Here is a 27176-nt window from a genome sequence, read left to right on the forward strand (position 1 = left end):
CCTTCTCCTTGGAGAGATGAAGGATGAGAGGTGACCTGACAGATGTATAAGTTGTTGAGAGGTATTGATTGGGTGGATTCTCTGAGGCTTTTTCCCAGGGCTGAAATGGCTGCCACAAGAGGACACAGGATTAGGGTGCTGGGGAGTAGATACAGAGGAGATGTCAAGTGTAAGTTTTTCACTCAGAGGGTGGTGGGAGCGTGGAATCGGCTGCCAGTGGTGGTGGTGGCAAATTCGTTAGGGTCTTTTAAGAGACATAGAACATTACAGCTCAGTACAGGCCCTTCGGCCCTCGATGGTTCCACTGGTCAGCACAACAATCTAATGACCATTAGACTTCTGGATGAGTACATGGGACTTAATAGGATTGAGGGTTATAGGTAAGCCTAGTAGGTAGAGATATGAACGGCACAACTTGTGGGCCGAAGGGCCTGTTTGTGCAGTAGTTTTTCTATGTTCTATGTTTTATTAAATTGATTTTCCTGTCTGTCCGTTTCAGTGTACAAAAATTATTACCATCTATTCTGTATTCTGTGTTGCAGCCTTATATTGTGATGTAAGCCTTAACTATTCCTAAGAATTTTCACTAGCTTTACGTTATTACTATTTTAAAAATTCTCATCCATTGATTGCAGCGCTCCACTTGATGCACGTGATGACATCACTTATTTATCCACACAACTATGGGTGGGATACTCCCAAAAAATTCAAAGCGTTGAATCTGTGTGAGAATTAGAATAAATCACACTGTATTTTTTAGTGGGAGTTCAGGGAAGATCTCCCACACAGTGTGCACTAGTGTGATTCACTCCAGAATTCAGGGGCCTATTCCTATCTAGGAGGTCGGCAGCATAGCGCTGAGCGGGTCACTGCGCGTGCGCACCTATCTGTCAGCACTGAGATCAGCGCATGTGCAGTGGCCGCTATCAGCTGGCCTCCCGATTTGCTGGTCAGCCCCGTGACCCTCGCAATGCTGCTTCTCTGCTCCCCTATGGCCTGATGGGCAGTGCCAAGGTACCCCCTGGGCATTGGCAGTTTGTCCCTGGGCAGTGTCAGAGGGCCCAGGCTGGCATTGCCATGGTGCCAGTGCCTGGGGGAACCACCACCCCCACTGCCACCTGACCCTTTGGTGGGCCCCCATCGTTCCCCCCATATCTCTCTTCACTGCAGCAGAGTTGGGCTGCTAGCTGCCTGAAAGTAGGGAGCTATGGTAATCCTGGCTAGGATGAACCGCTCTGGCTCAGGGGTTGGTGGGGGGGGTGAATTAGCGGACCCGCAGACTTCAGTCCTGGGCCTGTTAATCACATTTAAATTATATAGAGATGCTTATTTCCATAACTTACGTGCCTCCTCGCTGATTTCCAGCATGGATGTGATGCTGCTGGAAATCAGATGCTGGGAGACGCTAGCGGGGTGGGACGTCCAGCGCAGATCCCGCACATCAGGCACTGCTGGTGTTTCCCGGCCCACTGTCCCATTCTGCTGTGCTAATACTTTAGCGCAATCAACCCCAATGTCTTTTTATTTTACGTTCACACTGTTCCATTGTCCCCTCCCCATAAGAGATAAGGTAAAAGGATGGCAACAATGTTTTACTGTTTATTTTCCAGGATGGTGCATTTTTTAAAAATGATACCATGTTGTTTGAATAGTTTATAAACTACAATCAATTCTCCCGCTCATCAACAATGTTGATCATTTTTAATTGATTGTATTCTTTTAACCTCAGCATCGGCTCCCAAGGCAGTTGTACAGAAGACCAGCATTCAGCATTGACGTTAATGCTTGGAAAGAACAGTGCAAAGAGTTTCTGAATCTCATGTTTCAGTGTGAGGACTCTGAACCTTTTAGACAACCTGTGGATCTATTTGCATATCCTGTACGTGATGTATTTTTTAAAAATCATTACAATTTTGAAGTTCGAATCAGTTATTAAGTTTCTGATTATTAAGGCATCTATAGCACACAAAAGGATGTGCGTCACTTAAAACAAACTTCTTAAAATTACAAATCAAGGCATTCTCTGACTTGGCAATGGCTCAGGAATCTGTTATTCAGTTTTAAATAGGGGTTTAATAGAAAAATCAATTATGTTAATCAGGTAGTTAAATTCCATCCTAATGAATAATGAAATAGAACATAGAACATTACAGCGCAGAACAGGCCCTTCGGCCCATGATGTTGCGCCGACCAGTTACAAAAACAATGACCCACTAGCCTATACCAATCCCTTTTCGTCCATAAACCTATCCAGAGATCTCTTAAACGCCCCCAAACTAGACGCATTTACAACTGCAGCAGGCAGGGCATTCCAATCCCTCACCACCCGCTGGGTAAAGAACCTACCCCTGACATCCGTCCTGTAGCTACCCCCCATTAATTTAAAGCCATGCCCCCTCGTGCTAGCTTTCTCCATCCGAGGAAAAAGGCTATCACTATCCACCCTATCTAAACCTCTAATCATCTTATATGTTTCAATAAGATCCCCTCTTAGCCGCCTTCTTTCCAACGAAAACAACCCTAAATCCCTCAGTCTCTCCTCATAGGACCTCCCCACCATACCAGGCAACATCCTAGTAAACCTCCTCTGCACCCTCTCCAACGCCTCCACATCCTTCTTGTAATGCGGGGACCAGAACTGCACACAGTACTCCAAGTGCGGCCGCACTAGAGTAGTGTACAGTTGCAACATTACACTGCGACTCCTAAATTCAATCCCCCTACCAATAAACGCCAAGACACCGTACGCCTTCTTGACAACCTTATCTACTTGATTCCCAACTTTCAGGGATCTATGTACACACACACCGAGATCCCTCTGTTCATCCACACTATTCAAAGTCCTCCCGTTAGCCCTATACTCGACACATCTGTTGCTCCTACCAAAGTGAATTACCTCACACTTCTCCGCATTAAATTCCATCCGCCACCTCTCGGCCCAGCTCTGCAACCTATCTAAGTCTCCCTGCAGACTATGACACCCTTCCTCACAATCTACCACACCTCCAACTTTGGTGTCATCAGCAAATTTACTAATCCACCCAACTATACCCTCATCCAGATCATTAATAAAAATTACAAACAACAGTGGCCCCAAAATAGATCCCTGAGGCACACCACTCGTAACTGCACTCCATGATGAATATTTACCATCCACCACCACCCTCTGTCTCCTATCTGATAGCCAATTCCTGATCCAACTTCCTAGATCACCCACAATCCCATACATCTGCATTTTCTGCAGAAGCCTACCATGGTGAACCTTATCGAACACCTTCCTAAAATCCATGTATACCACGTCAACTGCCTTACCACCATCCACCTCTTTGGTCACCTTCTCAAAAAACTCAATAAGGTTAGTAAGGCATGACCTACCCGCTACAAAACCATGCTGACTATTTCTAATCAATTCATTACACTCCAAATAACTATAAATCCTATCCCTAATAATTTTTTCTAAAACCTTGCCCACAACAGAAGTAAGACTCACCGGTCTATAATTCCCGGCAAAGTCTCTGTTCCCCTTCTTAAACAATGGGACAACATTCGCTATCCTCCAATCCTCCGGGACTACACCAGAGACCAATGACGACCTGAAGATCTGAGCCAGAGGCTCTGCAATCACCTCTCTAGCCTCCCAGAGAATCCTAGGGTAGATCCCATCCGGACCAGGGGACTTATCTATTTTCAGCCCCTCAAGAATTTCCAGCACATCCTCTTTATCAACCGTAATACTGTCTATTTTACACCCCTGCAACCCAATGTCCTCCTCAGCTATATTCATGTCCCCTTGCGTGAACACCGAAGAGAAATATTGGTTCAATACTTCTCCAATCTCCTCCGGTTCCACACACAACTTCCCCCTGCTGTCTGTAACTGGCCCTAATCTTGCCCTGACCAACCTTCTGTTCTTGACATACCTATAGAACGCCTTAGGATTCTCCTTAATCCTATCAGCCAAAGTCTTCTCATGTCCTCTTTTAGCCCTTCTCAACTCACTCTTCAACTCCCTCCTAGCCAGTCTAAAGCTTTCTAGTGCACTATCTGAGCCCTCCAATCTCATCCGAACATAAGCCTCCTTTTTCTTTTGAACCATCGACTCAACTCTTTTAGTGCACCACGGTTCCCTAGATCTACCAAATCCACCATGCCTGACAGGGACATACCTATCAAGGACTCGCAGTAGTTGCTCCTTGAAAAAACTCCAAATGCAACAACGTAGTTGAAAAGAAGCAATGTGCAGCTTTGTAGGTTAAAATAAAGTCCATGCAAGTGTTAGCATTTTTAAAGTTGTGGTTACACAATAAGGTTAGCATTGTTATGATGCAATTGCAGTTTCGTATTGATAATCTATATCAGATAATACTCTCCTCCAGGGCAATTAGGGAATGGCAACAAATGCTGGCCTAACCAAGATGCTCACAATCTGCAGAAAAATAATAAGGTCAGAGCTGATTCCAAAGCAATGGAACAAGACTAGAAAATCTTGCTCGTTTTGCTTCACCGTTAGATGGTGTGTGCCTCCAGATTCTGATTCCAGTTATTATGTAAATGCTGTAGATGCAATAAAACTATCTATCTTTTATTCACGCAGGAAAAAGTCAGTGTAGTCGAGGAGAATACTGCGATACCAGGCAGTAGACTAGATGGGATTGAGGTACATAAGGAGGAGGCAATTCTTGAGAGTATGAAAATAGATAAGTTCCCTGGGCCTAATGGGATTTACCCTAGGATTCTCTGGGAGGCTAGAGAGGAGATTGCAGAGCCTTTGGCTTTGATCTTCATGTCATCATTGGCTTCAGGTATAGTGCCGGAAGACTGGAGGATAGCAAATGTTGTCCTCTTGTTCAAGAAGGGGAGTAGAGACCATCCTGGGAATTATAGACCAGTGAGCCTTACTTCTGTTGTGGGCAAAGTTTTGGAAAGAATTATAAGGAATAGGATTTATAATCATCTAGAAGGAAATAAATTGATTAGGGATAGTCAACACTGTTTTGTGAAGCGTAGGTCGTGCCTCACAAACCTTATCAAGTTTTTTGAAAAGGTGACCAAAGAGGTGGATAAGGGTAAGGCAGTTGACGTGGTGTATATGGATTTTAGCAAAGCGTTTGATAAGGTTCCCCATGGTAGGCTATTGCAGAAAATGCAGATGCATGGGATTGAGGGTAAATTAGCAGTTTGGATCAGGAATTGGCTAGCTGATAGAAGACAGAGGGCGGTGGTTGATGGGAAATATTCAACCTGGAGTTCAGTTACAAGTGGTGTACCTCAGGGATCTGTTTTGGGACCACTGCTGTTTGTCATTTTTATAAATGACCTAGATGAGGGTGTAGAAGGATGGATTAGTAAATTTGCTGACGACACCAAAGTTGGAGGAGTTGTAGACAGTGAGGATAGAAGTTACAGTTTGCAGAGGGACATAGATAAGCTGCAGAGCTGGGCCGAGAGGTGGCAGATGGAGTTTAATACGGAAAAGTGTGAGGTGATTCACTTTGGTAAGAGTAACAGGAATGCAGAATATAGGGCTAATGGAAGGACTCTTAGTAGTGTTGACGAGCAGAGAGATCTCAGGGTACATATGAATAGCTCCCTGAAAGTTGGCACCCAGGTTGATAAGGTTGTTAAGAAGGCGTACGGTGTGTTAGCTTTTATTGGTAGTGGGATTGAATTTCGGAGCCGTGAGGTCATGTTACAACTGTACAAAACTCTGGTGTGGCCGCACTTGGAGTATTGCGTGCAGTTCTGGTTGCCGCATTATAAGAAAGATATGGAGGCATTGGAAAGGGTGCAGAGGAGGTTTACCAGGATGTTGCCTGATATGGTGGGAAGGTCTTATGAGAAAAGGCTGAGGGACTTGAGGTTATTTTCATTGGAGAGAAGACGGTTACAAGGTGACCTGATTGAGGCATATAAGATGATCAAAGGATTGGATAGGGTGGACAGTGAGAGCCTTTTTCCTCGGATGGTGATGGCTAACATGAGGGGACATAGCTTTAAATTAAGGGGTGGTAATTATAGGATGGATGTCAGAGGTAGGTTCTTTACTCAGAGGGTAGTAAGGGCGTGGAATGCCCTGCCTGCAGCAGTTGTGGACGTTGCCAACTTTAAGGGCATTCAAATGGTCGATGGATAGGCATATGGATAACATTGGAATAGTTTAGGTTAGAGGGTCATTAGATTGGTTCCACTGGTCGGCGCAACATCGAGGGCCGAAGGGCCTGTACTGCGCTGTAATGTTCTATGTTCTATCTTGACTGCCATCTGTCCAATAAAACAGCGGTTTGGTGGTCAACTCTACATATTCCCTAGTATGGCTCAGGAGTCCCATTCTGGCAAGGCGTATTTGCTGCTGAGAAAGTACAATATTCCCTGATCTTGGATCTTCACCGGACCCTCTTCTCAGCCAGCTGAGATTTCAGTTTCTTCTGTCCTCTTCCAATCATTCAAAAACCAAACATTGAAGCTATCAGGATTGTCTTCCATTTATCAGTGCCAATGTCTACCATCTTTACATCTTGCTTGTAGATGCCCTTGTAGTGGAGTTGTGGACTCGAGCAAGTTCATCCCATGGCTAATTCACCATACAGAGGTCTTTGGATATGTGGCCATCGTCCTTCCAATTGATATAGCCAAGTTATGCAGACATTGTTGGCTTAGCAATGAATGTATACTGATGGAATTAGCATACTCCAGGACCCCTGAGTTGGCGACTTTGTCCTGTGAAGAGTTGTTGAGAATATGTTTGAAATAGTGAAGATGAAAATTGTACAACCTTTTCTCCTACTTAGCATATTATGCTCAACCACTACTGTAGAGTGCAGTTTGGATTCAAATTGTAGGTTTAATACTTTAGGTCAGGTGTCTGTTGTTTATGTGCTTGTATTTGGCTTGGACGGATAGCTGCATCTTTTACGATGCATGTATTAATTTCAGCACCAAGTGACAGATTGTGGAGCTATCAACAATATCCAGCATCACACTGTCGATGGTAATAAATAACAGTATGTCAGCCTTTTGGACCATGATATTTGTCTTCCTGATGTTGATGGTCACACCAACTCCTTACAGACACGAGGGATTCCATTTGCTGATGAAGGTATTCCCAAGTATAATGCTAATGCTGCATCATTGGCATAGAATAATGAGGATCTTTTGCGCTTTTGTCTTGAATCTTAAGCAGGAAAGGCTGCACAACTTGGTATCAGTTTTGTTGTGTAAATTGACGCTGTCTTAGATGAAGCATGTGACAATCCCAAAGGGAAGGCGATGCCAAAAACTGTTCATACCAGAACCCAACATTGTTTGACCCCACTGTGGATCTCAAAGGGTTCCATTGTTGTCAAAGATGACCCTTGGCCATCATGTCATTGAAAGAGGAGTGTACACTGAACAGTTTGAGGACAGCTATTAGGCTGCCTGTACTTGGTAGTATGCCTTTTGAGATTAATATTTAGCCGCTTTTTATTGTCACCTTTCTCTTGCAGCTGCCAGACTGAGAAGATCATGTCAGTTGTGGATCTCCCAATTCTGGAACCATATTGGGATTTGGTAGATGTGCTTAGCTTGGACCTGATGTCTGACTAGGGCAACATGGGCAAATACAGTACCCCACAGCAAGCTGCCTTGTTTTTTCTTGTATTTGTTCATGGATGGCAGGGCCAGCATTTATTGTCCATTCCTACTTGTCCTTGAACTGAGTGGCTTGCAAGCCACTACAGAGGGCATTTAAGAGTAAACCATATTGCTGTGGCCTGGAATCACACGTAGGCCACAGGATGGCAGATTTCTTTCCCTAAAGGAACATGAATAAACCAGATGGGTTTTTACAACATTTTATATTGATACTGAATTCAAATGTCACCATCTGCTGTGGTGGAATTTGTACCTGGATTCCAAGAGCATTATCCTGGGTCTCTGGATTATTAGCTGAGTAACAATGCCACTACATCACTGCCTCTCCACAATAGTTGCAATATCTGTGGTCATTCTTGTTTTTGTATGAGATTACAATCTTTGAATCATGCATATCCTGGGGTACTGCCCTCCCTCTCTGTACAGTGGAGACAGAGGTTTTGCAGATGCTGCAAGGGTGCCATTTTCCTATGCTTGTTTAGTTTTAGCAATATAGCATTAGCATCTGGAGCTTCACTAATGGCTGACAGGTTGCAACTTCATGTTGTTAAACCAGTGTTGGATATTAAGGCTAAAGATGATTCAGAGAAAGCAACATGAGACTCTAAGGTGTCTTCTCGTTTTACTTTGGTGGCTGGGGGTGTGATTCCAGATTCAGATTGCTGTTATGGTGTAAATGTAGCAAAAACACCTCATCCAGAGTTGATTAATTAAACCTAGTTTCAAAATTGACCTAGAATGGATTCTAGAAATCTCATTATCCAATGAGTAAGAACATGACAGCTGCAGAGCGGTACAGCTCACAACTGTTTAAGGAGGAAAAAAATCTGTTCTTGGAATATCTGTTCCTTATTTGATACAAATTTTGCTATTTGTTGCTATATGTGTGCTTGCTTTTCCTATTTTCTGGATAGGACTATCGGGATATCATAGATACTCCAATGGACTTCAACACTGTGAAAGAAACACTAGAAGAAGGAAATTATGACACTCCTCTGGAATTCTGTAAGGATGTTCGGTTAATATTCAGCAACGCCAAAGCCTACACACCCAACAAGAAATCAAAGGTAAAGGGAGTATTTTCTTTTGGAAAGGTTTGTAAGATGTTTGATACACTGTTGACCTGTCCCTCACCGGTCAGCAAGTTATCAGAAAGCATTAATGTCGAGGGACAGTTTTTAAAAAGTTTTGGGGATCAAGGTAAACGGTTAAAGTTCATATTTTCGTTATTGATCACATTGATGTTTCAGTATTAGATTATTTTAATTAATTGATATAAAACCAATATCTAATGTGATGGGCGTCATAACTGATAAAATGCAATATGAACTTCTTTCAAGCAATCTGCGCTTGATTAATTTGAGGTAGCTATTTACCTGATAGAACAGTGGAAAAAGATGCCAAAACCGGTTCCATTGACGCACACAACCAACATTTCTGTTGCTGTAAATTTTATAAAATAAAAAAAATCATATGGCTATTATGTTGACGCTCATCTGCAATAGATTTGACTTCTCCAAAAAGTGGTTACAGGGAGAAAGTAAACATCAGTGTGCATACAATAATTCGGATTCTCACGTACATTTTAATATAATTGAATAAATGAAATTTTATTCAATAATAACTGTCAACCAATAAGGTTTTCACATAACAGTTGGGAAGCATTTTAATTATAGATGTTTACTGGTCCAATTTGTCCTTACAGATATATAGCATGACCCTCCGGTTATCTGCCTTATTTGAAACTCAAATTAAAAAAATAATTTCGGACTACAAGTTTGCCTTGAAGTGCCAAAAGAAGAATAAACCAAGACAGAAGTATAGAAAGAGATTCAAAAGCAGCAGCAGTAGTAGCAGCAGCAGCAGCAAGAGCAGTTCTCGGTCCAGCAGCCGAAGCAGTTCTCAGTCCGGCAGCCGAAGCAGTTCTCAGTCCGGGAGCCGAAGCAGTTCCCAGTCCAGGAGCAGGAGCAGTTCACAGTCCAGTAGTAGAACATCCAGGTAAAACACAAAAGCTCTGGTTCCTAGCAGAGTGGTATATCGCTGACTTGTGTACTGGTAATTAAATAACTGAATTTCTGTGTGACAAACATGCCAAATGTTGTACCCATTGCAGGCATGTTTGATCGTTGCCGGTTTTCTACATTGTGGCACTGATGTTTAATTTTGTGTTGCTGTAGTATGAGGGTAGGGAACAAAAAAATACTTTTCTGATAGACAAAATTCTTCTGCTTCTGCCTTCAACAGTTATCTTCTTGAAGCAAAATACCCACTGGCAGTTTTTCTGGCTTTCATTACCAAATGATGCAAATTCTATACCTGTTTGTTGCTAACTTGTGTAACTTGTTTTATTGTTGATTTATTAGCTGAGGAAAGGTTATGTTGCATTTCCCAGGCTGAATAATTTCCCTTTGTTGGAACAGGCTCTTTGAATGTAAAATGTTCTTCTTTGTGGTAGAATTTGACTTGAGAAGCAAAAGGAATAATGGGTTGGAAGTTGCATTTATAAAATTCTAATGTATACGTAATGGGGTAGTAGATTACACAACACTATAAAGATTAAAAATGATAATGACCAGTATTTAGCACTAGTAGTTAAAAACAGTGACCAAATATAGAAAATTTCAGTTAGAGCCATAGAGCTTTACAGAATGGAAACAGGCCCTTCGGCCCAACTTGTCTATGCTGCCCTTTTTTTTAAAACCCCTAATCTAATCCCAATTGCCCGCATTTGGTCCATATCCTTCTATACCCATGTAATTAAATGCTTTTTAAAAGATAAAATTGTATATGCCTCTATTACTACCTCTGGCAGTTTGTTCCAGACACTCTCCACCCTCTGTGTGAAAAAATTGCCCCTCTGGACACTTTCTTGAATCTCTCCCCTCTCACCTTAAACCAATGCCCCCTAGTTTTAGACTCCCCTACCTTTGGGAAAAGATATTGACTATCTACCTTGTCTATGCCCCTCGTTATTGTATAGACCTCTATATGGTCACCTGTCAGCCTCCTATGCTCCAGAGGAAAATAATACCAGTGTCTTCAGCCTCTCCTTATAACTCAATCCATCAAGTCCCTGTAGCATCCTAGTAAATCTTTTCTGCACTCTTTCTTGTTTAATAATATCCTCTCTATAATAGAGTGACCAGAATTGGTGTGTTGCCTCTTTGGTGCCAGGGTCAAGGACATCTCTGAGTGATTGCAGGACGGGGAAGGGTGATCAGCCAGAGGTCTTTGTACATATTGGTACCAATGATGTAGGTGGGAAAAGGAATGAGGTCCTGAAATGTGGATACAGAGAGTTAGGCAAAAGGCTAACATGCAAGACCTCAAAGGTAGTCATTTCAGGGCTACTATCAGTACCACGTGCTAGTGAGAGTAGGAATAGGAGGATTAGGTAGATGAATGCCTGGCTTGAGAGCTGGTGCAGGGGTCAGGGATTTAGATTTTTGGATCATTGAGATCTTTTCTGGGGAAGGGCTGACCTGTTAAAGAGGGGTGGATTACATTTGAACTGAAGGGGGACTAACATCCTGGCGGGGAGATTTGCGAGAGCCATTTGGGAGGGTTTAAATTAGTTTGGCAGGGGGTAGGATCCAAAGCAGTAGGGAGACAAAAGAGAAGTCTGAGGACAGCACAGAAGTTAGAGAGCATATTAATTAGTAAAGGCAGTGTCAGTAATCCGAGTACCAGACAGAGGCAAGACAGAGAGCAAGGGAAGTCCCGATTAAATTGCATTTATTTCAACACAAGAGGCCTGATGGGCAAGGCAGATAAACGCAAGGCATTGATGGCTATGTGGGACTGGGATATTATAGCAATTACTGAAACATCGCTAAGGGAGGGACAGGACAGGCAGCTTAATGTTCCATAGAACATAGAACACTACAGCGCAAACAGGCCCTTCGGCCCACGAGCTGCGTCGATCACATCAACACCTACCAATCTATAGACCTATCTATAACCCCCAATCCCATAAAACCCCATATACTCATCCAGAAGTCTTTTAAAAGACCCCAGCGAGTTCGCCTCCACCACCACTGACGGCAGCCGATTCCATTCACTCACCACCCTCTGAGTGAAAAACTTAGCCCTAACATCACTTCTGAACTTCCCTCCTTGCACCTTAAATCTGTGTCCTCTCGTAGCAACCATTTCAACCCGGGGAAATAGCCTCTGAGAGTCCACCCTATCTATTCCTCTCAACATTTTGTAAACTTCTATCAGGTCGCCTCTCAACCTTCATCTCTCCAGGGAAAAGAGTCCCAGCTCCCTCAACCTAACTTCATAAGGCATGCCTCCCAGTCCAGGCAACATCCTTGTAAATCTCCTCTGTACCCTTTCAATAGCTTCTACGTCTTTCCTATAGTGAGGCGACCAGAACTGCGCACAGTACTCCAAATGAGGCCTGACAAGGGTCTTATAAAGTTGCAGCATTACCTCCCGACTCCTAAACTCAATCCCCCGATTAATGAAGGCCAGTATACCATACGCCTTCTTGACCACCTCTTCCACCTGCGAGGCCGATTTAAGAGTCCTGTGGACCCGGACCCCAAGATCCGTCTGCTCTTCAACACTACTAAGACTCCTGTCCTTGATAGTGTACTCGTTCATCCCGTTGGTTCTGCCAAAATGGACGACTACACATTTATCCGCGTTGAAGTCCATCTGCCACTTCTCCGCCCAGTCCTGCATCCTATTTATGTCCTGCTGCAACTTTTGACATCCTTCCAGACCATCCACAACACCACCGACCTTCGTGTCATCAGCGAACTTACTTACCATCCCTCCACTTCCTCATCCAGGTCATTTATGAAAATGACAAACAGCAAGGGTCCTAGAACAGATCCCTGGGTCACTCCACTGGTGACTGACCTCCATTCAGAAAAAGACCCATCCACAACCACACTCTGCCTTCTGCAGGCAAGCCAGTTCTGGATCCACAAGGCCAAAGGCCCTTGGATCCCATGCCCTCTCACCTTCTCAAGAAGTCTTGCATGGGGCACCTTATCAAACGCCTTGCTGAAGTCCATGTACACCACGTCCACGGCACTTCCTTCGTCAATGTGTTCAGTCACATTATCGAAGAACTCAACTAGGCTCGTAAGGCACGACCTGCCCTTGACAAATCCATGCTGACTATTCCTGATCATGTCAAACCTCTCCAAATGCTCGTAAATCTTGTCCCTCAGAAGCCTCTCCATCAGCTTACCAACCACTGAGGTCAGACTCACCGGTCGGTAATTTCCCGGGCTATCTCTGTTCCCTTTCTTGAAAATAGGGACTACATCCGCAATACTCCAATCTTCCGGAACCTCTCCCGTCTCCATTGACGACGCAAAGATCATCGCCCGGGGCTCTGCAATCACTTCCCTCGCCTCCCACAGTATCCTGGGGTACATCCCATCTGGTCCCGGCGACTTATCTATCTTGATAAAATTCAAAAGTTCTAACACATCCTCCACCTTAATATCCACAAACTCAATCTTTTCCACCTGCTGCAAATCCATAGCAAAATCTCCCAGATCAGCTTCCACCGTGAATACTGAGGCAAAGTACTCATTAAGTACCTCTGCCATTTCTTCTGGTTCCACACAGACCTTTCCCCCTTCACCTTTTATAGGTCCTATCCCTTCTCTTCTCATCCTTTTACCTTTCACATATTTATAGAAGGCTTTGGGATTCTCCTTAATCTTACCCGCCAAGGTCTTCTCATGACCCCTTCTGGCTCCCCTAATTTCCCTTTTAAGCTCCTTTCTACAGTCCTTATACTCCTCAAGATCCTTAACCTCTCCTAGTTCCCTGAACCTTTTGTACACCTTCCCTTTCCTCCTGACTAGGTTCAACACAGCCTTCGTGCACCACGGTTCCCGCGACCTACCAAAACCCCCTTGTCTCATCGGAACGTTGTCATGCATAGCTCCAGACAAACATTCCTTGAATATCCGCCACCTTCCTTCGGTACTTTTCCCTAAGAACGCCTCCTTCCAGTTTATTTGTCCAAGTAACTTCCTGACTTCTTCGTATCTCCCCTTACTCCAGACAAACACCTTCCTAGCCTGCCTGATCCTGTCTCGTTCCAATGCAATTGTGAAGGAGATAGAATTATGGTCACCATTCCCAAGATGCTCTCCTACCGAGAGATCCATCACCTGCCCTGGTTCATTCGCCAGTACCAGGTCAAGTACAGCCTCTCCCCTCGAAGGCTTATCCACATACTGTGTCAGGAAACCTTCCTGAACATACCTAACAAACTTTTCCTATAGTATCTGTTCCAGGGTACAGGTACTATAGGAAAAATAAAACAGGAGGTAAGAGAGGAGGGGGAGTTGCCCTTTTGATTAGGGACAGCATCACGGCTGTACTGAGAGGAGATATATCCGAGGGTTCGGCCACTGAGTCTATATGGGTAGAACTGAGAAATAAGGAGGGGGAAATCACTTTGGTAGGGTTGTGCTATAGGCCCCCAAATAGTCAGCGGGAAATTGAGGAACAAATATGTAAGGAGATTACAGATAGCTCCAAGAAAAATAGGGTGGTAACAGTCAGAGATTTTAATTTTCCCAACATTGACTGGGACAGCCATAGTATTAGTGGGTCGGATAGAGAGAAATTTGTAGAATGTATTCAGGGGGAATTTCTCATTCAGTATGTGGAATGGCCTGACTAAAGAGGGGGGCAAAACTTGACCTCCTCTTGGGAATAAGGAAGGGCAGGTGACAGAAGTGTTAGTGAGGGATCACTTTTGGGACCAGTGACCCTAATTCTATTAGTTTTTAGATAGCTATGGAGAATGATATGTCTGTCCCAAAAGTTAATATTCTAAATTGGGGCAAGGCCAATTTTGATGGTGTCAGGCAGGAACTTTCAAAAGTTAATTGGGGGAGTCTGTGGGAAGGAAGAGGGATGTCTGGTAAGTGGCATGCTTTCAGAAGTGTGTTAACCAGGGTTCAGGGTAAAGAGATTCCTCTTAGTGTGATGGGCAAGGCTGGCAGAAGTCGGGAACCCTGGATGACTTGGGATGTTGAGGCCCTGGGGTCAAGAAGAAGAAAGAGGTACATGACGTGCATAGGCAGCTGAGATCAAGTGAATCTCTTCAAGCTTGTTCCAGACACTCACCACCCTCTGTATGGAAAAAAAAAATTACCCCGTAGAAACTTTTGTATCTCTCCCCTCTCACCTTAAACCTATCCTCTCTAGTTTAAGACTCCCCTACCTTTGGGAAAAGATATTGACTTTCTAACTGATTTATGCTCCTCATTATTTTGTAGACCTCTATAAGATCACACCTCAGCCTCCTATGCGCTAGAGAAAAAAGTCCCTGTCTATCCAGCCTCTCCTTATAACTCAAACCATCAAATCCCCGTAGCATCCTAGTAAATTTCTTATGCACTCTTTCTAGTTTAATAATACCTTTTCTGTAATAGGGTGAGGTGAACCATACGTAGTATTCCAAGTGTGGCATTACCAATGTCTTGTACAACTTCAACAAGACGTCCCAACTCCTGCATTCAATGCTCTGACCAATGAAACCAAGCATGCCAAATGCCTTCTTCACCACTCTGTCCATCTGTAACTCCCCTTCAAGGAACTATGAACATGTACCCCTAGATCTCTTTGTTCTGTAACTGTCCCCAGCGCCGTACCGTTAACTGAGTAAGTCCTGCCCTCGTTCAATCTACCAAGATGTGTCACCTTGCATTTATCTAAATTGAACTCCATCTGCCATTTGTCAGCCCATTGGCCCAATTGATCAAGATACCGCTTCAATCCGAGATAACCTTCACTGTCCACTATGCCACCAATCTTGGTGTCATCTGCAAACTTACTAACCATGCCTCCAACATTCTCATCCAAATCATTAATAAATGACAAATAACAGTGGACCCAGCACTAATCCCTAAGGCACTCTGCTGATCATGGTCTCCAGTTTGAAAAACAACCGTCTGAAGCCACCCTCTGGCTTTTGTCATCAAGAAGTCTCATAACACCGGGTTAAAGTCCGATTCCCGGACTTGGGTCACTGTCTGTGTGGAGTTTGCACATTCTCCTCGTGTCTGCGTGGGATTCCGCCAGGTGCTCCAGTTTCCTCCCACAGTCCAAAGATGTGCAGGTTAGGTTGATTGGCCATGCTAAAAATTGCCCTGAGATGCGTAGGTTAGAGGGATTAATGGGTAAATATGTAAGAATATGGAGGTAGGGTTTGGGTGGGATTGTGGTCAGTGTAGACTCAATGTGCCAAATGGCCTCCTTCTGCATTGTAGGGTTTCTATGATTCTAAAGTCCTACACATTTATTTGGCAGCACAAGCCACAAGCTTTCGGAGCACTGCCCCTTCATCAAGTGAGTGGGAGTTCTATTCACAAACAGAGCATATAAAGACACAAACTCAATTTACAAAATAGTGGTTGGAATAATGGTCTTTTCAGCTAATCCAGTCTTAAAGTTACAGATAATGTGAGTGGAGAGTGGGTTAAGCCCAGGCTAAAGAAATGTGTATTGTCTCCAGCCAGGACAGTTAGAGATTTTGAAAGCTTACCTTTAAGACTTGATGACCTGTAAAGACTCGCATTTCAACCATTATTTTGTAAATTGAATTTGTGCCTGTATATGCCCTGTTTGTGAATAGAACCCCCACTCACCTGATGAAGGGGCAGTACTCTGAAAGCTTGTGGCTTGTACTCCCAAATAAACCTGTTGGACTTTAACCTAGTGTTGTGAGACTTCTTACTGTGCTTACCCCAGTCCAACGCTAGCATCTCCATATTCTGTCATTAAGGCAGTTTTGTATCCATTTAGCTACCTCACCCTGGATCCCGTGAGATTTATGCAACAACCTACCAGATAGTACCTTGTCAAAGGCCTTGCTGAAGCCCATGTAGACAACATCAACTGCACTGCCCTCATCTACCTTCTTTGTAACCCCTTCAAAAAAACTCAACTCAATCAAATTTGAGATATGATTTTCCCCTCAAAGCCATGCTGCCTCTAATCAGTTCTTGCATTTTTAAATGCCTGTAGACCATGTCTCTCAAAATACCTTCCAACAGCTTACCTACCACCGATGTGAGGCTCACTGCCCTGTAGTTCCCAGGCTTTTCCCTGCAGCTCTTTTTAAACGAAGGCACAATTTTTCCCATCCTCTAATCTTCAGGCACCTCACCCGTGATTATCGATGATTCAAATATCTCTGCTAGGGGACCTTCAAATTCCTCCCTAGCCTTTCTCAATGTCCTGGGATACACTTTATCAGGTCCTGGCGATTTATTTACCTTGATGTGCTTTAAGACTTTCAGCACCACCTTGTCTGTAATATGTGTACTCCTCAAGTCATCACTGTTTGTTTTCCCAAGTTCCCGAACATCCATGCTTTTCTCAACAGTAAATACTGATGAGAAATATTCATTTAGGATCTGTTAACTAGCCAATGTGTTACCTCCTACACCATGAGTTTTTTCATTTATGCAGTAATCTTCTATGTGGCACGTTATCAAATGCCTTATGGAAATCTAAGTACAGTACATCCACCAGATGCTCCATAGCCACAGCAATGTAACAAGGAGTTGGTCTTGATGAAATTGTCATGAAAGTTCCCTTTGGTGGCAGTTTAATTCTCAGCTGAAAGCACAGATTTCCAACATTTTTATACCACTTATGTTTTTTTGACGTGATGTGAAGCACATAACACTCAATGTATGAAAAATTTTTCAAGTATTGTAACCTAATTTATATATATACTGAAGAATATTTTCCTTTTTTTAATTATTACTTTTCTTTTTCATGTCCTTTAGTGTGGAGTACAAACCTGCAAACTCTCCACCTAAAGCAAACCTGAATACCTCACCATCGTGTTCATTTAGAGCCAGTTCATCAAGATCATCTCGAGGTGAGTCAAAGTTGTAATTTCATTTACTGCCAGAAGTGAGTAATTTGTATACTTCTGCATTAGCTACATAGTAATGAGGAACCAAGGAGGAGGTAAATCTCTTCCTCAGAGAGAAAAATCGTTCCAGAGCAACTGGATTTTGCTTGTCAACTAAAAGAAGTGCCAGTTTTTGCCCCTTTCTTTCCTGAAAGCATTACTTTTTTTGGTAACATAAGAACAGTCATGAAATTGGCTTCTGATCTTTATAAGCCTCATCATTTTTGTGCAGGCAGTCTTATTTGATGTTGCATGTATTGCATCTGAACGGAGTCATGTGCATCTCTGATAGGAGTTGCTGGACAGAGAGAATATTAGATTTTTTTTTATTCCTTCCTCCCACCTTCACACTGAGAGCAATCAAAATAATACCCTTATGACACACTCAAATTTGCAAGGATGTTGACCGATACTTAATTTTCCAGCTTCAGAAACAGAAGATCTTTTGAGACCACTGAATGATGAAGTTGAGCCTTCAAAGGTGCCAGCGCTTCTTGAGTGGGATATACAGAGTAGGATTGGAAATGGTTTGGAGCATGAAAGTACCAGAGTAACCGAAAACATATCTACATCTATAAAACAAGGTAAAAGAAAATAAATTTGTTCCTTTTTTGCTCAAGTACTGCCAGTTATGTTGGTGCTACATGGAGGCGAAGAAACTTCAAGTAGCCTTTCTACACTTTCTCGTGTTAATAAATTTTTTAAGTGCTTGCAACTTGTAGTTCTTATCATTATGCCACTTAATGCAGATATCTCAGGCAGTGCTTTCTATAATATATTGCTGTCCCAAGAATTATGACATTTCTGGAGAAAACAAGCATAATGCAAGTGGTCGTGAAACCACTTTCAGATTCCCATCTCAATAACAAATCATTTATGACGTTTGATTTGGATTTCAAAAATCCACTTCTGACTTTTTCTGGGATTACGTGGACTATGATGTTGTGGCCGTTATGGAGACATGGTTAGAACAGGGATAGGAATGGTTGTTGGCAGTTCCGGGGTATAGATGTTTCAGTAAGAATAGGGAAGGTGGTAAAAGAGGTGGAGGAGTAGCATTGTTCGTCAAGGATATTTTAATGACTGCTGAAAGGCATTTCGAGGGGGATCTGCCTAGTTAGGTAATTTGGCCTGAAGTTAGAAATAGGAAAGGAGCAGTCACCTTGTTAGGAGTAATCTATAGGCCCCCAAATAGTAATAGAGATGTGGAGGAGGAAATGGCAAAGCAGATTATGGATAGGTGTGGAGGTAATGTGGATATGCCGGCGTTGGACTGGGGTAAACACAGTAAAAAGTCTGACAACACCAGGTTTAAGTCCAACTGATTTATTTGATAGTACACTCACTCAGTACTATCAAATAAATCGGTTGGACTTAAACCTGGTGTTGTCAGACTTTTTACTAGGTGTGGAGGTCACAGGGTAGTTATCATGGGTGGCTTTAACTTTCCAAATATTGATTGGAACCTTCATGGGTCGAATAGTTCGGATGGGGCACTTTTTGTACAGTGTGTGCAGCTGGGTTTCCTGACACAGTATGTGGATAAGCTGACAAGAGGTGGGGCCACATTGGACTTGGTACTGGATAATGAACCGGGCCAAGTGTTAGATTTGTTTGTGGGAGAGCACTTTGGAGATAGTGACCACAATTCGGTGGGGTTTTTCATTATTGCAATGGAGGGGGATAGGCAGAGCAAGGTGTATAATTGGGGCAGGGGTAATTATGATGCGATCAGGCAAGAATTAGGGAGCATAACAGAAACTGTCAAGTAAGAGCACAAATGAAAAGTGGAGCTTATTCAACAAATATTGCGTGTCCTCGATAGGTATGTCCCTGTCAGGCAGGGAGGAAATGACCGAGTGAGCTATGAGGAGAGGCTGAATAAACTGGGCTTGTACTCATTAGAGTTTAGAAGAATGAGGGGAGATCTCATTGAGACGTATAAGATGATGAATGGGATGGATAGGATAGAGGTGGAAAGACTCTTCCCGCTCAAAAAAGACAGTAGGACTAGGGGGCACAGCCTCAAGATAAAAGGGGGGCGGTTTAGAACGGAGTTGAGGAGGAACTTCTTCACTCAAAGGGTGGTGAATCTCTGGAATTCTCTGCCCGTTGAAGTGGTGGAGGCTGCCTCGCTAAATATTTTTAAGACGCGGGTTGATGGGTTTTTGATAGGAGAGGGGATTAAGGGTTATGGGGAGAGGGCGGGAAAGTGGAACTGAGCAGCGACAGATCAGCCATGATCTTATTGAATGGCGGGGCAGGCTCGAAGGGCTGGATGGCCTACTCCTGCTCCTATTTCTTATGTTCTTATGAGTGAGGGATCCATGGTTCACAAAGGAGGTTGAATGCCTCGTGAAGAGGAAAAAGGAAGCATATGTAAGGATGAGAAAACAAGGTTCAGTTGGTCGCGTGAGGGTTACAAGGTAGCTCGGAATAAATTAAAGAAAGGGCTTAGGAGAACTAGGAGGGGGCATGAGAAGTCGTTGGGGGCCAGATCAAGGAAAACTCCAAGGCATTTTACTCGTATGTGAGAAATAAAAGAATGACCAGGGTGAGGTTAGGGCCAGTCAAGGATAGTAGTGGGAACTGTGCATGGAGTCAGAAGAGATAGGTGAGGTGTTGAATATTTTTCTTCAGTGTTCACTAAGGAGAGGGACCATGTTTTTGAGAATGAGTGTGTGATACAGGCTGATAGGATGGAGGAGGTAGATGTTGTGAGGGAAGATGTATTAGCAATTTTGAAAAATCTGAGGGTCAGTAAGTCCCCTGGGCCAGATGGGATACATCCTAGGATACTTCGGGAGGCAAGGGATGAGATTGTGGAGTCTTTAGCTATGATCTTTGGGTCCTCACTGTCCACGGGGATTGTAAAAAGTCTGACAACACCAGGTTTTAGTCCAACCGATTTATTTGATAATACTCACAAGCTTTCGAGGTTTCCCTCTTTGTCAGGTGAATGGAGAGTTCTGGCCTCAGACAGAGCATGTAAAGCACAGACAGTTTAGAGATTACTGATTAGAATGCGAATCCTTACACCTAACCTGCTGTTCAAGACCTGAAGTGGCTGACAATGTGAGTGGAAGGAGCACTGATCACAGGTTAAAGAGATGTGTATTGTCTCCAGACAGTACAGTAAGTGAGGTTTTGCAAACCCAGGCAAGTCACGGGGGTTACAGATAGTGCGACATGAACCCAAGATCCCTGTTGAGACCGTCCTCATGTGTGCGGAACTTGGCTATCAGTCTCTGTTCAGTGACTCTGCGCTGTCGTGTGTCGTGAAGGACGCCTTGGAGAATGCTTACCCGAAGGTCAGAGGCTGAATGCCCGTGACCACTGAAGTGTTCGCCAACAGGAAGGGAACAGTCTTGCCTGGTGATTGTCGAGCGATGTTTATTCATCCGTTGTCGTAGCGTCTGCATGGTGTCCCCAATGTACCATACTTCGGGACATCCTTTCTTGCAACGTATCAGGTAGACAATGAAACCCCTTGTACAAAGAACCCCCAGCTTTTGTCGCGACACTACGGACTTCCTACTGAAACTCAGCACACATGGAGCAGTTGAACCAGGGACACTCCTCGTCACAATGGATGTCTCGGTGCTATACACCAACATCCCCCACAAAGATGGCATTGCTGCGACTGCCTCAGTACTCAACGCTGACAACTGCCAGTTTCCAGATGCAATTTTACAACTCATCCGCTTTATCCTGGACCACAATGTCTTCATCATTCAACAACCAGTTTTTCATCCAGACACATGGAACAGCCATGGGGACCAAATTTGCACCTCAATATGCCAACATCTTCATGCACAGGTTCGAACAAGACTTCTTCACTGCACAGAATCTTCAACCAATGCTATACACTAGATACATCGATGACATTTTCTTCCTTTGGCCTCGTGGTGAACAATCACTGAAACAACTATATGATGATATCAACAAATTCCACCCCACCATCAGACTCACCATGGACTATTCCCCAGAATCAGTTGCATTCTTGGACACACGCATCTCCATTAAGGACGGTCACCTCAGCACCTCACTGTACCGCAAGCCCACAGACAATCTCACAATGCTCCACTTCTCCAGTTTCCACCCTAAACATGTTAAAGAAGCCATTCCCTATGGACAAGCCCTCCGTATACACAGGATTTGCTCAGATGAGGAGGATCGTGACAGACACCTCCAGACCCTGAAAGATGCCCTCATAAGAACAGGATATGGTGCTTGACTCATAGATCGACAATTCCTATGCGCCACAGCGAAAAACCGCACCGATCTCCTCAGAAGGCAAACGCGGGACACAGTGGACAGAGTACCCTTCGTCGTCCAGTACTTCCCCGGAGCGGAGAAGCTACAGCATCTTCTCTGGAGTCTTCAACATATCATTGATGAAGACGAACATCTCGCCAGGGCTATCCCCACACCCCCACTTCTTGCCTTCAGACAACCACACAACCTCAAACAGACCATTGTTCGCAGCAAACTACCCAGTCTTCAGGAGAACAGTGACCACAATTCCACACAACCCTGCCACAGCAACCTCTGCAAGACATGCCGGATCATCGACATGGATACCATCATCACACGTGAGAATACCATCCACTAGGTACATGGTAAATACTCCTGCAACTCGGCCAACGTTGTCTACCTGATACGTTGCAAGAAAGGATGTCCCGAAGTATGGTACATTGGGGACACCATGCAGACGCTACGACAACGGATGAATGAACATCGCTCGACAATCACCAGGCAAGACTGTTCCCTTCCTGTTGGCGAACACTTCAGTGGTCACGGGCATTCAGCCTCTGACCTTCGGGTAAGCATTCTCCAAGGCGTCCTTCACGACACATGACAGCGCAGAGTCGCTGAACAGAGACTGATAGCCAAGTTCCGCACACATGAGGACGGTCTCAACAGGGATCTTGGGTTCATGTCGCACTATCTGTAACCCCCGTGACTTGCCTGGGTTTGCAAAACCTCACTTACTGTACTGTCTGGAGACAATACACATCACTTTAACCTGTGATCAGTGCTCCTTCCACTCACGTTGTCAGCCACTTCAGGTTTTGAACAGCAGGTTAGGTGTAAGGATTCGCATTCTAATCAGTAATCTCTAAACTGTCTGTGCTTTATATGCTCTGTCTGAGGCCAGAACTCTCCATTCACCTGACGAAGAGGGAAACCTCGAAAGCTTGTGAGTATTATCAAGTAAATCGGTTGGACTAAAACCTGGTGTTGTCAGACTTTTTACTGTGTTTACGCCAGTCCAACGCTGGCATACCCACATCACGGGGATTGTGCCAGAGGACTGGTGAGGGGTGAATATTGTTCCTTCCTTCATGAAAGGAAATAGGAATGATCCTGGTAATTATAGGCCGGTTAGTCTTATTTCAGTGGTCGATAAGTTAATGGTCCTGAGGGATAGGATTTATGACCATTTGGAAAGATGCAGCTTAATCCGGGATAGTCAGCACGGGGTAAGTCTTGCCCCACAAATTTGATTGAATTCTTTGAGGAGGTAACTAAGTGTATAGACGAAGGTAGAGCAGTTGATGTCGTATACGTGCATTTTAGTAAGGCATTTGATAAGGTTCCCCATGGTAGGCTCATGAAGAAAGTAAGGAGGTGTGGGATAGAAGGAAATTTGGCCGTTTGGTTAAGTCACTGGCTGTCTCATAGAAGAGAGGGTGGTGGCGGAAGGAAAACTTTCAGACTGGAGGCCAGTTACCAGCGGTGTACCACAGGGATCAGTGCTGGGTCCTCTGCTATTTGTGATTTTTATCAATGACTTGGAAGAGGGGGCTGAAGAGTGGGTTAGTAAATTTGCTGATGACACCAAGATTGGTGGAGTAGTGGATGAGGTGAAGGGCTCTTGTAGGCTGCAAAGAGACATTGATAGGCTGCAGAGCTGGGCCGAGAAATGGCAGATGAAGTTTAACCTGATAAGTGTGAGGTGATTCATTTTGATAGGACAAACTTGAATGTGGATTACAGGGTTTAAAGCTGGGTTCTGAGGAATGTGGAGAAACAGAGAGATCTTAGAGTTCATATCCGCAGATCTCTGAAGGTTGCCACTCAAGTGGATGGAGCTGTGAAGAAGGCTTATAGTATGTTAGCATAGAACACAGAACACTACAGCACAAACGGGCCCTTCGGCCCACAAGTTGCGCTGATCATATCCCTACCTACCAGGCCCATCTATAACCCTCAATCCCATTAAATCCCATGTATTCATCCAGAAGTCTCGTAAAAGACCCCAATGAGTTCGCCTCCACCACCACTGATGGCAGCTGATTCCACTCACCCACCACCCTCTGAGTGAAAAACTTACCCCTGACATCTCTGTACCTACTCCCCAGCACCTTAAACCTGTGTCCCCTTGTAGCAACCATTTCAGCCCTGGGAAATAGGGTGGATTCTCAGAGGCTATCTATACCTCTCAACATCTTATAAACCTTTATCAGGTCACCTCTCATCCTTCGTCTCTCCAGAGAGAAAAGACCTAGCTCACTCAACCTATTCTCATAAGGTATGCCACCCAATCCTTGTAAATCACCTCTGCACCTTTTCAATAGCTTCCACATCCTTCCTGTAGTGAGGCAACCAGAACTGCGCACAGTACTGCAAGTGGGGTCTGACAAGGGTCTTATAAAGTTGCAGCATTATCTCCTGACTCCTAAACGCAATCCCTCGATTAATGAAGGCTAGTACACCATACGCCTTCTTGACCACATCCTCCACCTGCGAGGCCGATTTAAGAGTCCTATGGACCCGGACCCCAAGATCCTTCTGATCCTCTACACTGCTAAGAGTCCTACCCTTGATATTATACTCCTTCATCCCATTGGACCTGCCAAAATGGACCACTACAGATTTATCTGTGTTGAAGTCCATCTGCCACTTCTCTGCCCAGTCTTGAATCCTACCTGTGTCTCGCTGCAACTTCTGACATCCCTCCAGACTATCCACAACACCACCAACCTTTGTGTCGTCGGCAAACTTACCAACCCATCCCTCCACTTCCTCATCCAGGTCATTTATGAAAATGACAAACAGCAAGGGTCCCAGAACAGATCCCTGGGGCACTTCACTGGTGACCGACCTCCATGCAGAGAAAGACCCATCCACGACCACTCTCTGTCTTCTGCAGGCAACACAGTGCCCACATCAGTTCTGCAGGCAAGTCAGTTCTGGATCCACAAAGCAACAGCCCCTTGGATCCCATGCCCTCTCACTTCCTCAAGAAGTCTTGCATGGGGGACCTTATCACATGCCTTGCTGAAGTCCATATAAACCACATCCACCGCTCTTCCTTCGTCAATGTCAATCACATTTTCAAAGAACTCAACTAAGCTCATAAGGCACGACCGGCCCTTGTCAAAGCTGTGCTGACTACTTTTGATCATACTAAACTTCTCTAAATGTTCATAAATCCTGACCCTCAGTATCCTGTCCATCAACTTAACAACGTCTGAGGTCAGACTCACCGATTGGTAATTTCCTGGGCTATCCCTGTTCCCTTTCTTGAAAATAGGAACCACATCTGCAATCCTCCGGAACCTCCCCCGTCTCCATCAACGACGCAAAGATCATCGCCAGAGGCTCTGCAATCTCTTCCCTCGCCTCCCACAGTAACCTGGGGTACATCCCATCTGGTCCTGGTGACTTATCTATCTTGATGCGTTTATTAACAGGGGGTTTGAGTTTAAGATCGTGGGGTTATGCTGCAACTATACAGGACCTTGGTGAGGCCACATTTGGAATATTGTGTGCAGTTCTGGTCACCTCACCTAAGAAGGATGTGGAAGCATTGGAGAGAGTGCAGAGGAGATTTACCAGGATGCTGCCTGGTTTGGAGGGTAGGCCTTATGAGAAAAGGTTGAGGGAGCTGGGGCTTTACTCTTTAGAGCGGAGGAGGATGAGAGGTGACTTAATAGAAGTTTATAAGATGATGAGGAGAATAGATAGAGTGGACATGCAGTGACTATTCCCTCGGGTGGATGTACCTGTTACTAGGGGGCATAACCATAAGGTTCATGGTGGGAGATATAGGGGGGATGTCCGAGGTAGATTCTTTATTCAGAGTGGTTGGGGTTTGGAATACACTGCCTGCTGTGATAGTGGTGTCGGACACTTTAGGAACTTCCAAGCGGTTATTGGATAGGCGCGTGGAGCACACCAGAATGATAGGGAGTGGGATAGCTTGATCTTGGGTTCAGACATAGCTCGGCACAACATTGAGGGCCGAAGGGCCTGTACTGTGCTGTAATGTTCTGTGTTCTACATTTTGGTAGCCCTTGTGTTAGTCCATGAAATGATTCAATAATAATTGGTGTAGTCCCTAAGAGAAATAAAAAATTGATATGGTGGTTGATTATGCCTGTTCTATTTCTGGCAGTACAATTGTCTTTAGCACCTAGATGCTAAATTAGTCAAACCTGGCATGATTATGATGAAGCAGCCTGAAAATACCAATACAGGGCATGCCCCTACTGCTTGGCATGCCCTTAATGTGTCTGCTGATATGGATTGCAGCAGACTTCATATCTGCATTAAATATGTGAGTTCCTGCCTTAAGGTTCTCAGTCTACACTCCCAAAATCTTGAATCCCAAGCATTTCGTAAGTTTGTTCCCAAAGCCTTTGCGTCAACTGTCTGAACATCATCGAAATGCTGCTGTTGTGTTTGGGACAGTGCTCCTCAGTGCTGCCACATGCTCTGTGATACACTGGATTGAGGTCCCCACTGATCAGTGATTGCAAATCCAGCTAATGGACATTTGTTCAAAAGATCATCCATAGGAAGAGTCACTTAAAATCTCTGAGACCTAGCAAACGTCTTTTGTGGATGATCCTACTACATGCAAAGATTCCCAATTATAAGCAGGTCCTGGTGAAATCCAAATCTCTAGACCCTGTAACGGGAAATAAATTTACTAACCATTCAGTAAGTAGGTGCTTTGCGTCTCATCTACTGTTATTATTCCATTTTTCTACATAGAATTTATAGTTCACAAACTGGCAATATGCCAGCATTTAGACTCCACATGGAGCTCCTCCCACTCTCCATCTACTTTATATTTGTCATGGGGAGGTGGTGGTGCAATGGTATTGTCATTAAACTAGTAATCCAGAGACCTAGGAAATGCTCTAGGGACCTGGATTCAAACCTCGTCATTAAAAAAAACCTCTGGTTTAGAAATGTCCTTTAGGAAAGGAAATCTGTCATCCTTCCCTGATCTGGCCTACATGTGACTCCAGATCTACAGCAATATGGTTGACTCTTAAAAGCTCTCAGTGATGGATGATAAATGCTGGCCCAGCCAGCAACACTCACATCCCAGGACTGAATTAAGAAATTTGTATGTCTTTCTGTTTTTCTCCTTCAAGCATTTATATAGCTTCCACTTGAATGCACTTATGGTATTTCCCTCAACTAACCATGTGGTAGCTAGTTCTAACTACTTTTCTAACCACGCTCTCTCTCAAGTTTCTCGATCTTATGTTTATCCCTAGATTTGAATATGACTGGAGGAAATATCTTGTCTATGTTTTCTGGGCAGCCTCCAATCCCCCCTCCATTTTTTTAAAATGTAAATCAGCCAACATTCTGCTGC

General features: G+C 44.2%; 1 protein-coding gene across 1 annotated transcript in view; it reads left to right on the forward strand.

Moving 5' to 3' along the window:
* LOC145342402 (bromodomain and WD repeat-containing protein 3-like) overlaps positions 1 to 27176 on the forward strand; it is a 149513-nt gene that overhangs the window by 118470 nt on the left and 3867 nt on the right. The window contains exons 35-39 of the mRNA XM_080187958.1: positions 1730 to 1879; positions 8547 to 8699; positions 9338 to 9630; positions 17421 to 17515; positions 17977 to 18135. Coding sequence (XP_080044084.1) covers positions 1730 to 1879; positions 8547 to 8699; positions 9338 to 9630; positions 17421 to 17515; positions 17977 to 18135 — 850 coding nt within the window. The remainder of the gene's footprint in view (positions 1 to 1729; positions 1880 to 8546; positions 8700 to 9337; positions 9631 to 17420; positions 17516 to 17976; positions 18136 to 27176) is intronic.

Source organism: Carcharhinus amblyrhynchos, chromosome 4 (genome assembly GCF_965287045.1).
Source record: "Carcharhinus amblyrhynchos chromosome 4, sCarAmb.v2.hapA, whole genome shotgun sequence".
Taxonomy (NCBI): Eukaryota; Metazoa; Chordata; class Chondrichthyes; order Carcharhiniformes; family Carcharhinidae; genus Carcharhinus; species Carcharhinus amblyrhynchos.